This window comes from Wyeomyia smithii, chromosome 2 (assembly GCF_029784165.1).
Source record: "Wyeomyia smithii strain HCP4-BCI-WySm-NY-G18 chromosome 2, ASM2978416v1, whole genome shotgun sequence".
Taxonomy (NCBI): domain Eukaryota; kingdom Metazoa; phylum Arthropoda; class Insecta; order Diptera; family Culicidae; genus Wyeomyia; species Wyeomyia smithii.
This window is the reverse complement of record NC_073695.1, coordinates 216,215,680-216,228,079: the sequence shown is the minus strand read 5'-3', so window position 1 is coordinate 216,228,079 and position 12,400 is coordinate 216,215,680. Positions and strand designations below refer to the sequence as shown.

General features: G+C 36.7%; 2 protein-coding genes across 3 annotated transcripts in view; both read left to right on the top strand.

The window, feature by feature from the left end:
- LOC129723980 (uncharacterized) overlaps nt 1-12,087 on the top strand; it is a 31,152-nt gene extending 19,065 nt beyond the window's left edge. The window contains exons 2-6 of one of the 2 annotated variants that reach the window (XM_055678521.1): nt 10,673-10,729; nt 10,802-10,904; nt 11,065-11,305; nt 11,367-11,734; nt 11,797-12,087. In XM_055678521.1, coding sequence (XP_055534496.1) covers nt 10,862-10,904; nt 11,065-11,305; nt 11,367-11,734; nt 11,797-11,990 — 846 coding nt within the window. In that variant the 5' untranslated portion in view covers nt 10,673-10,729; nt 10,802-10,861 and the 3' untranslated portion in view covers nt 11,991-12,087. Of the gene's footprint in view, nt 1-10,524; nt 10,730-10,801; nt 10,905-11,064; nt 11,306-11,366; nt 11,735-11,796 lie in introns of those variants that run through there. The other variant, XM_055678519.1, reaches the window with a different exon arrangement.
- LOC129723979 (uncharacterized) lies at nt 1,308-3,342 on the top strand. The gene is made up of 5 exons (XM_055678518.1): nt 1,308-2,028; nt 2,094-2,178; nt 2,247-2,378; nt 2,440-2,822; nt 2,882-3,342. Exons 1-5 carry the CDS (start codon nt 1,872-1,874, stop codon nt 3,079-3,081), a joined length of 957 nt encoding a protein of 318 aa, XP_055534493.1. The 5' UTR covers nt 1,308-1,871; the 3' UTR covers nt 3,082-3,342.
- Nucleotides 12,088-12,400: the final 313 nt, after the last annotated feature.

Here is a 12,400-nt window from a genome sequence, read left to right as displayed (position 1 = left end):
CCGTAAAAGGAAAAAGCCTTCGTGTCATATGCAGTAGGCTGCAAAAAAGTCTAGATATATTCTCTTCATATTTGCAGAAATGAAAGATTTCGCCTAATGCATCAAAAACACAATTAATTATTTTTCCCCATAAACCAAGAGTTTCTTTTCTCAAACCCACCAATAATCATGTTGTTAAGATGAACGGTGCAATCTTAAATTGGTCTGACCAAGTTAAATATTTAGGGCTAATTTATGATAAAAATCTTTCCTTCAAGGAGTACATTGAGAATATACAAGCAAAGTGCAATAAACATATAGAATGTTTGTATCCTCTTATCAACAGAAACTCTAGACTTTGTCTCAAGAATAAACTGTTAATTTACAAACAACCAACCTTGGTCTGACCAAGTTAAATATTTAGGGCTAATTTATGATAAAAATCTTTCCTTCAAGGAGTACATTGAGAATATACAAGCAAAGTGCAATAAACATATAGAATGTTTGTATCCTCTTATCAACAGAAACTCTAGACTTTGTCTCAAGAATAAACTGTTAATTTACAAAAAAATATTTTGGCATTGCTGTTATATGCAGTTCCCATCTGGACAAGTTGTTGTACAACCAGAAAGAAGATGCTTCAAAGGATTCAGAACAAACTTCTGAAAATGATATTGAAGCGTTCTCGCTGGTTTAGCACGAATGAACTACACAGGCTTACTAATGTGGAAACATTAGAAAAAATGTCGAACCAAATTATCAAAAAGTTCCGACAAAAATCGTTGCAATCCTCAATTACAACGATTAGCTCACTTTATTGTCAGTAAGATAGGTGTAAGATTAGATTAAGGTTGAATTTTTAGTTCCTTTTTTTCTTGACAAGCAGGTTTACAATTTTCCTACAATTATATTCACTTAACACTGTGACGTATATTATGCGATTTTTCTTCCATTAGCATTTTTGGATGACAACAAATATGTTGTTGAACCGTGAATCACGATTGAAATTATTGAGTGAAAACTTTGTTTGCTTTTTTGAGTTTCTTTATCATTACTTGTTTCGCTATAATCACAAAATAGTCTGGAAAAACACTTTCTTGCTTCTTAGTGTTTTTTTTTTTGTTATATTAATTCTCCCGCGTAGAATACCATCCCTGATCACAATATTTATAATTATATTATGATTTTTTTTTTATTCTCGCTTATTTTCCGTCGCTTTAGTTCCGCCACTGTTGTGGCCAATCACCGACGCCCAGGGAGGCGACTCCACACCCAGGACCCTAACTCACGACCCGTTTATTAACGGACCGGCGCCAACGGCTTTACTTCCTCATGCGATGGAAGGCGTGATCCCAGAGATTTTTCGCCTCAGAAAATCTCCCGGTGTCGGCTAGGATTCAATCTAGACCAGTTGGGTTGGTTGTGAGTGGATCACGCCACCCCACAACCATCGACACCTATGTCGGCGGTGGGATTCGAACCCAAGCGTCGAGCGTGGTTGGCGGAGACGTTACCAACCACACTAGGCCCCCGCTCGATTATATTATGCTTGCGCAAATAAATAATTTGTAGATCTATTCTTTCGAAACCTAACTACGGGAGTGCTTCAGGGGTTGAATTATAAATTTTCAGAAGCCATTATTCTGGCGTAATGCTAATCTGAACCTAGAATCGGGATTGATGTTCTGCGGAAAGGCTGCAAACAAGTTAGTGATCATATTTTCTGTTGAAAACTGTGCAAATGTGAAATCACAGAATTATAAATCTGCTGCGATTAAATTCTCCGAACAACCGGCTCAAAGGATCAAAACAGAGTACTACTAAGAACCGCTTCAATAATCAGCTGGTGCAACCGCCTTTATCGGAAAAAAAATTAAATAAATTCGACCACAATGCAGCCGTTCGCAACACAGTGCAGAGTAGAAGTTCGACAGATCAAGTCGCGCGTGAATCGGTTTTCATTTGAATTGTTTACACTGATTAGTTTGTTTGTTGTTTTGTTCAAAATGATGAAGATTCTTGTTGGCCTCGCTTTAATTGGCATGGCAGGTAAGAGAGAGCGTAATTTTAGAGTGATGATGGTTTTGGGAATATTATATTTTGGTTTGTTACAGCATCTGAGTGTAGAGTACCAATCAAACACTACAAAACTATGAATTGCAATGCAATAGGCGGCATCGTATCAGAATGTCCCACAAGGTTAGCGACTTGATTATTATTCGAAATCTCTTCCAGCTCAACATTTGTATAAATAAATATATTTCAAGATTCGATTGTCCAAGTATAACACAACATGATAAGTCAAAATGCTATTTTAATGGAAAAACTTATGAACTAAGTGCTCAAATTCCAAATGAACTAGTAACTCCTTTCTGCTCGGCACAATGCTACTGTCGAAGGTAAGTTGATCAATTTGAAGTTTGAAAAATGCACTTCCTAATTTTATTATCACTTTTCAAGTGCGTCGCCATTTGCTCAGTTCCGTTGCGTTCATGTCGACTGTGCCGAGTTTTTCAGTGCAATTAATTATGACGATTGCATTCGTACGTACAAACCAAACAGTTGTTGTTCTTCGGGCACAGTTTGCGGAAAAGAAAGAAAGAAGTTAGCCAAATGCGTCGTGAATGGAGATGAATACCTCGCTGGTCAGCGTATGTATCCAAGCTCCAATAAATGTCTCACTTGCATTTGCCACGAAGGTTTTAGCGAGGCGAACATAACATCCGATCCGAATTGTTACGAACCAACCTGTGGGTTTGAGTTGTTCTATGCTAAACAGGCTTATAACGGCGGCATCCCGGTGTATAGAGATAATAAATGTTGTCCATGGGAGTGGAGAATGCGTTAGTATAGAAAAAGGTTGCTGTATGAATTCGCTCAAAAAATATCGCTTCACTTTCAGCTAAGGATACGGACAAATTGGTTGAAAAATCCGGAAGCAGACTGTCTAGCGATCCAGCTCTGCAGTGCAAATATGGCAAACTCGCTATGAATATTGGTGACACATTGGTATCGGAAGAGTCTAATGGGTTTACCTACACGTGTACTTGTGCAATTCCGCCATTGGCACAATGTGTAATGTCAAAAAATGCTCCTCTCTAAAAAGATGGCTTGCAATGCAACACCATATTAACGCTGTAGAGAAAATGACCAGCCTTTCCCAAAATATTGTAAACTCCAGATATATATACAGTACGACTGTTGCAATTCACTTTATTTTTAATCAAATGATAGAACAACAACATTATTAGAAAGCATGTAAAATTCGTCATCAAGATATGAACAAAAGTTAATTTGAGCGATAACCAATGAAATAAAGCATGTGAAAGATCAAAATAAATACGGTTCAAACCTATTTTTTAATTTACGTATTTTGCTGTTAATACCAAGAGCCACCCTGTAGAGATTACCAAAGTCACTGAGAATTACAGTAAAGCAAGAACTTATTCTACTACGTTTATAACGCTACTTCGTAGTTGTAGTTGTTACTATCATACCGATAGATCCAAAGAGAAAAAGGAAGAGATAAATTTTGCCTATCAAATTATTCGTTCCGTGCAATTGCGATCAGTTTAAAATTATATTAGCCAGTTTGAATAAATTATTCGATCTGATCAATTGGTTCTCGAACGTTACAGCTAATAAAGTGTCTGAATAGCACATTGCCGTATTTCTAATCACGTGGTCATACTATACTAAAAAGGTACCTCATATTGTATGCGTAATATAATTCACAATAATTTGATTTGATTTCTCAGACATCTCTAGATATTTTTTTTACATTATTCTATATTTTAAATTGTTCTAATTCAGCTTTAAAACAATTTTATAAATTTCGTTCAAAAATGTTAGATCGGAAAGTTTGAACACTCGTGGCTGTTTGAAAATCTTATGAAAATCTCGGTTCACGTTCGATGTGGATCTCGAAGTATATTTCATGCCGATAAGATCTCTCTCTTGACAAATATCAGACCGAACCATCTCCAACTTGAAAGCCTTTTTCTGTCTGATCCATATAGACATGGAAGTTACTGAACCGATCGGCCTAAAAACTTTCAGGTGGAGGTTTTATGGGCCAAAAAAAAATTGCTATGATGGTTTGGAATCCCGTCCTCCTCCGGAAAGTAGGGCATCCATAGAAATGAAACAAAAATTTGTGCATTACTCGATGATTGATTGGATAGCGAGGATTGTAGAGTACAAAAAATGTTCTAAAGATGGTTTGACATTCTGAAAGGGGATTCATATATAAATGAAACACATATTTCAACCAATTTTACCGCAAAATAAGATAAAAAGGTCGGTATGATGGACATAATCGAAAAATCGACCCAAGACGTAATTTTCAAATCCAAAGTGATATATATATATATATTTTTAGAATCGCAATCTTATTACCTACAACTTTGCTAAAGACACCATTTCAATCAAACAAGTCGTTTTTCTGATACAAAATATTACATTCATCAGTCACATTTTTGGGTAAGCCCTTTTGAAACAGCAGTCGTGAGTCTACATGAAGAACTGATAGTATAGAATGACCTCTTTATCAACTGGAAACAACTGTGCAAAGTTTCAGCGAAATCGGAAATGGTCGATCAGAATCGATTTGCGGGATCGAGTTGCGTGGACTGCTCTATACTGTAATTAATCTTCAACTAATTCTCAATCATGCAACCACATGTATTCATGCAAGTACTTTCCCGTTTCTTATTCGATTTTTGTGGCTCCGTTTCTCGGGTTCTAATCGTTGATCACTGTTTCGCCAATTCACCGTTGTCGAGAACGATGCTGAAATCTTTTCCAACGTGCCACGAATTTCTGGTCAACTACCACGTACTGATGCTATCAATCGCGATGGCGACCAATTCTACAATGACCGTCTAAATCCTAGCTGCGTCTTGATCATTCGCACTATGTCTGATCGCACTTATTGCGCCAGTTCTGCCGCTCACACAACGACATTAAACCGGAATGAATTTTGGTGCAGAAAATACTAGTGCAAATTTTAACTAAGAAAAATTCGACTTCAGTGCGGTCGGTTGAGAAATTTATAAAATGTAAATTTGGACGATAGCCATCTCAACAATTACATGTTAGAGATCGGAATAAATATTATTCAAAACTTTTTAGTTAATTTACTTACATAAGAATTTGGATGTTGATTCCCAAGAGCCACTCTGTAGAGATTACCAAAGTCACTGAGAATTGCTGTGAAGTCTCATTCTACTAGGTTTGTAACGCGATCAAAGTAGTAGCTGTAGTTGTTATTATCATACCAATGGATCGAAAGAGAGAAATGAAGAGAATAATATCGCAAATTATTTGTTCCGTGCAATTATGACTCGTTTAAAATCATATTAGTCAGTTTGATTAAAATAGTCGATCTGATCAGTTGGTTCTAGAACGTTACAGTTAATAGAAGTGTCTGAATAGCACTTTGCCGAATTTCTCATCACGTGGTCATACTGTACTGGGGAAGGTATCTCATATTTAAGATTTGATTCCTTAGATATGTGCGAGGATGTGATTTTTTTCCACTATTTTCTGTTTTTAATCATTCTCTTTCAACTTTAGAGCAATTTTACGAATTTATTTAAAAAAATCTTGATCGGAAAGTTTGAGCTTTTATGGCTGTCCTCAAGCTACTTTTCATGCCGATAAGATCTTTTCTAAGACAATCTTTTTTGGATATTTATTGTGAAACAGTGTTTTTACGTTAAATTTCATGCTTGATATCTTACACATATTTTACGATCGAATAAAGTGATTGACTCTTCTGTAGAATTGCTATTGTATAATCTTGATAAGTAAAGGCAAATGGATAGGCTCATGAATAGTAAAAAAATGCTTCTAGAGAATGAGTTGTAGACGATAAGGCTTCTACCTGTGTTGAAGAACGTGGTGATGATTGAACCTATTGGAGAATATTTGAATTAAGTTCGCTTTTACGATGAATATTTTGTGAGGTAATCAATTAAATGCAATGCAGAAAAAATCCGAGCAAACTTTCAATTGAAAAAAAAAAACCTTGCGCAACTTATTTTGCTAAACTTGTTTGTTCATTTAAGTGGTGTAACCTATCAACAAACCTCATAAGAAAAACTCAGCTCTAGATCGCGCTGGTTTCCTGATCCTCTGGGGTATTTGCCTCTTAGCTTCCTGAATTACGGATGTTTCAATTGTTTTGAGCTCTTTTTTTATTTTTCGATCAAACAATCGACGTTTTTTGCTCTGTTACCTTCATGGTAGACCATTCGCTTCAAATTTGCCCAGAAAGTTTCAATAGACTGCAGATGTGGCACATTTTGATGATCACATTCTTTCGAAATAAACTCGATATTGCCTTGTCGCAAATCCGCTAAAGTTGCATTAGCATAGTGTGACACTGCAAGGCCTGGCAAAACAACTACTTTGTCATTTTTATGCTACTTATATACCTGTACCCATTGCATGCAGATACTTTTTCACTGTTTTTGGATCAACCTGATAATAATTGCCCAGCTCACAATATGATTTCACCGACCGACCAGCCTTCTCCGCCCTCAATTTCCCTCGAACTTTGCTCTCTTGCAAAGTGCATTCTCGTCCGGAACCAGATTTTCTTCTGAAGGGATTTCCATTCTCGAAGAGTTTGACAGTCATGTATATACATGTTTTTTTATAACCAAGATCTTTAAAATAGTGGAAAACTTACCTTTCTGAATTTTCTTAATTATGCTCACAAAAATTTCAAATCAATTTACGACGATCTTCTTCCGACAACGCCATTTTCTCAACTAAGCGTCACTTGACAGAATCGACTGATCGTTTTGCCAGTTATATAAAAGTGGATCTTCATTCTGTGGAGAAGGATTTGTCGATTTGTGCAGAACTTCGAAATCGTAGACCAATTTAAATGTTCATTAAGCAGACAATGTGTGCAGTAGGGAAAGCGAAAAATAAGCGAACTGGAAATATGATACAGATTTGGAAAATTATATCGCATCCCGACGGAATGCAATAGAATAAGTCGGCAGTGGAATAAGATACGCATATAGATTGTGGAACAGTTCCACCGTCCCCCGTAGTTCAATTGATCAAAACATTATGCCGGAGACAGGGAGATTGCGGGTTTACTTCCCGTCGGGATGCGGTATATTTTTCCAAATCTGTATCATATTTCCAGCTCGCTTATTTTTCGCTTTCCCTACTGCACACATTGTCTACTTAATGAACTTGAATGTGAACGGGTAAAAGCCGTTGTTAAAAATAGAAATTTAGTTTGAAAAATTTAAAAGTTGTTCGGATTTTTTCCTCACACATTATGTTAAAAAATTAACAACGAATTTTATCTGTAAAATGTAGCAACCCAATGTTGCCTGAATTTTTAAGAATTGGAAAATAAGCGTATATTATTGAGACATGGATATGAAAAGCGTTACGGTTGCAGTTCTTTACTCGTCACAAACACCAAAACGAAATTCGTGCATTATCTTTAGGTATATACACTGTGGAAAATCCGTTTAAACGCAGTATCATATTTTATTACTCTGGTAATTTAGCGAACAATAATAAAACCAACTAGAATATGTTGGCTAACCCAAATCATAGTTATTTGCAGTATTGATTAATTTCAAATTGACATTTGGCGCTGTTAGAGACAAAAATCGGGAAAATTTGTTTAAACGCACACCATTAAAAATCATCAACAGGCTCACCTGCAATTCGAAAACCGTGATGATTTGTCAGCTTAGTATTGAAGTAGTGTTAGTACGCGGAACTGAAGTTGGTGCTGGCTTTTTTGTTGATCTGAGGTGACGAAATGGTGAACAAACCTTACTTGAGTGAATCAGAGCAAAAATTGCGGTGGAACTTAAAAAACTGGCATGAGTAACCGTGAAATTGCGAGGAGTCTAAAAAGATCCGAAACAGTGATTCGAAATTCGCTTGAGAAAGGTGATAAATACGGTGGGTTGGGAAAAAACTATGGGAAATACCAAAACAAGTAATCGTGACATGAACCGCATTTTGGAGCTGGCCGGCACTGGGAAATTCAACCCGTCGGATATCAAGAAGGAACGTGGACTCCCGATTACCAATAAACCAATTGCACAGATACTGCGTGGATCTGGACATTACAAGTATACAAAAAAGGTCAAGAAACCGAATCTAACGCAACGTCATATTTCGATGAGGTTGGATTTTGCCAAAAAGTATATGACATGGCAAAATGAATGGGATACTGTGATATTTGCAGATGGAAAGAACTTCAATCTAGATGGCCCTGACTGTTGTGCGTTATTTGAGAAAGGAGCCCTCAGTTAAACTGAGCCGAAACTTTGAAGGCGGAACACTCATGGTTTGGGGTGGTTTCACGGAAAGACTCTGATTTGTACCATTTCTACTAGGATGAACTCAGAAACGTATGTAGAACTGCTGGATGAAGCTTTGGTTCCATTCATCGAGGATCGTATGCCAGAAAATTACATTTCTCAACAATATAATGCGGCAAGTCATGTCAGTAAAAGAAGTATGAAATGGTTTTCGGAGTGGGAAATCGGGGTTTTAGACTGCCCAGCTCGAAGTCCGGACTCAAACCCGATAGAGAACTTCTGGTGAATCCTCGCTCGACGTGTATACCGAGGGGAAAAGCAGTACGGAACAGTCAGAAATTAGAAACCGCTGTGAGAGACCCCCGGAAGTCACTTTCTGCTGAAACGCTGAAAAATCTCATAAATTCTATGCCGAACCGAATTTCGGAAATTATTCGTATCAACGGAAAGCAAGCTAAATATTGGCTGAAACTGCATCTAAGCAGAGACTTTCGTACAGGATACCAAAAATCGGACTGGATTACATACGTTTAGGGTTCAAAAGACCCCAAACCGGAACGAGAAGCAGAATACGGTGGCAAAAAGCCGAACCCGAATATTATGTTATCGAAAGGTGACAAAAGCACACTGCCGCGTAAGAGACAAATTAATTAAAAATAGAAAGTTGTACGCCCTGACAATTTGATCGGATGAAAACCTGTTTTTTTGAGAATTGATTCTGTGTGTGCAGATTTTAACCATTAACACCTTTTTTTTAGGGGGATTTGTTAGTAGCTTAAGTATTTATGATAAATATTAGTAAATAATGAGTATGTGTGTCCAATCACAAATGGTGACTTCTCAACACTGTTAGTAATTTGTAATTTTAATTGTTAGGATTTGTTTGCTTTCGCAATTAGGACTTATCATTCGTAGGGATTTAAACCTACTTGTCAAGAAAGGAAAGTAAACTTACAACTAACTTAAATGCTAAATTATTGGCTATAAAGAGAGCTTATCGTAGCAATTGAGGATTGCAACGATTTTTGTCGAAAATTGTTAATAATTTTATTTGACATAGCTTCTAATGGTTCAACACCAGTAAGTCTATGTAATTCGAGTGTAACAAATCAAGGAGGACACTTCAAAATCATTTTCAGAATTTTATTCTGAATCCTTTGGAGCGTTTTCTTCCTTGTTGAACAGCAACTTGACCAGATCGGTACAGCATAAAGCATTGCTGGTCTAAAAATTTGTTTGTAAATCAAAAGTTTGTTCTTTAAACAAAGTTTAGAATTCCTGTTAATGAGAGGATATAAACATCTCGTATATTTGATGCACTTGGCTTGTATACTCTCAATGTGCTCTTTGAAAATAAGTTTTTTATCGTAAATTAGTCCCAGTACTTAATCTTGTCAGACCAACTTAAAATAACCCCATTCATCTTGACAACGTGATTATTGTTTGGCTTGAGGAAAGAAGCCCAAGGCTTATGAGGAAAAATTATCATTTGAGTTTTAGAAGCATTGGGAGAGATTTTCCACTTTTGCTAACAACTTTTGTTTACGCTATCCCACATGCAAAAGTTGGATGATGCGAACTTCAATATAGTGGAACTAAAACGCAATTGATGCTCTAACATATTTTCAATGTATTAGGCGGCTCTAAAAACCACTCCTCTTATAAAATATCGTCATGATGATTTGTACTGCTATTGATAAAATAATTCACTTTCATGAATCCGGTCATTCAAAACCGTAATTGAATCATTAACAATTAGAAAGACATTAGGTTCGTTCGAAACCTTTTGCATTCAATTATGACACTGGTTTTATTCATATGCATTCGATTCCACGTTACTGGCACCAGCGCCAATAAGTTCTGTTGCAACAAAGCTCGTTAATGGTTTTTTCGGTTGCAGACAGTGTAATTGGGTCCGAAAGCTATACCAGTTTTTATATATCATTTGAAAAAGCCGCGTTTTCTGAGCAAAACGTGATTTTTAAAAAACGTTCATCGTTTTCTTTCGATTTTTAAACGAAGAATAAAAAAACTGCTCGAAAGGTCTTAGATGACGTTTCGTCCATGTACGGTATATGAGAGAACTGTCATTTAAGGCATTTCGAGCAGATTTTTATCCTTCATTTAAAAATCAAAGGAAAATGATAAACATTTTTTAAAAATCATGTTTTGCTCAGAAAATTGCTGATATATAAAAATCAGAAAACCGTTCAAAACATTAGGACCCCATTAGGGATGGGCAAGCGACTCACGGGCCGTTGATACGTACTGGATTAGACAAGTAAACAATTTTGATTTGATATTAATTCCAACTTCAATCAATTACTGTATTCATTGTAAAAATCTTGCGTTATGACTCAACTGTTGCGCGAAATCAGAGCAAAAGTTAAGTGAAATAAGAGGACAAATTAAATGATCAAGGCTTGAAGTTTTGCGTAAGTTCAAAAATTTACTGTATATTTTATGAGAATAAAGATTGTTTTTCTATATTTTCTTTTTCTGTGCAGTTTATAGTTCCCCAATAAAACTGTTTTGTGAGAGCACGTTGCTCAGTTATTCACTGAAAAATGAACAAATCGTTTGTATTACTACTCGCTATCGCAGGTTGTGGTAAGTATAATTTTTTAGTCGACTGACAGTACACTCCGTTCTATTCTAAAAATAAAACATGTTTACTAATGAGATGACTCAATAAGTTTGTTGATGCTGAAAATTCACTCCTTGCAAGTTGCTATTTAAAGTTTTCTATAATTTTCCCTATTTTTCAAAGCTTCTGCTATATTAAGATGTACTCAGCCAACAAAGCACTACAGTGAGATGGGATGCACTCCCAGTAACCAACAGAATGGACAAGGTTGTCCCGTAAGCTACAACTGGCCGAGCTTGAGAAATCGCCAATCCAGCAAATGTTTTCTGTTCGGAAAGGACTACGATCTTGATGAATACGTTCCGGACACGGAATTTGCCCCCCAATGCGTAAAATTTGTAAAATGCAGGCAATACGAGTTTGCGTGAGTGTTTTACCTTAGAATATTTGACCGCGTCTTAAATAACCATATATTTTACGTCAAGTGATGGACATTCTAGTGCGCGCTTCGCCTACGCAAAAAACGAATGTTACGAGACTCGCAGTGAGAACTGTGTAAAACAGTACGAGTTGGACATGTGCTGCTCGATGAGGGTCGTTTGTGATGATGATCGTAACAAGTTGGTACGGTGTAACGTGTCGGGCCATTCCTACTACGAAGGAGAACGAATAGAAATACCCGGTGATCCTTGTGGATACTGTATTTGTGCAGCTGGATTTGATGAGACGAATTTATCCAGTTACGGAAGTTGCATGGAGTACAAGTGTGCATTCAAGCTAGATGAAACTTTTGACGATGGAGTCATCCCCGTCTACCAAGACGGCATCTGCTGTCCGACGGAATGGAGGTTGCGTAAGTATTTGTATTTGTTTCAAATGTTCCGAAGTAATCAACCATTGTGGTACTTTTTTTAGCTAATTCTACCGATAAACTTGTAAAAAGTGCCGTAGCAATTGGTGATCCCAACCTTCAGTGTAAATATGGAGCCATTACAATGCATGTAGGAGATTCGTTGGAACCTGTTACTAGTGCAGACGGAACCAACAAATGCAGCTGTGCGATTCCTCCACTTGCACATTGCAAATTCGAGCAAAAAATTTTTATTTGATGTGTCTTTCGTAGTTAATATATTTTGTATTAAGGGGTTAATTGCACGAATGCGAAAATTTGCAATCTACGATCTAGCAACACTGCACGAGATTATTCACTACAAATTTTCGAAAACATTGTTTTATTTTACTTGCATGCTGTCAAAGTGAAGAAAAGTGATGACAACCAAACTCAATGGGTAATATAAAGTTTCGTGTAAAGGAAAAAAACTGTCAGCTTATTTAGAAAGCTCAAATAACAAAGTAAATCGAACAACAAGGTTTATTTTGGAGTCTGAATTGATTCTGTATGTATTGTCATCATTTGCCGAAACACTACAATGACTTACTTGCAGCCTTAGCTATTACCTCAGCCGCTATTACCTCAGCCAAGAAATAAATCACCGCAATACGGTCTCGAAATCCTTTG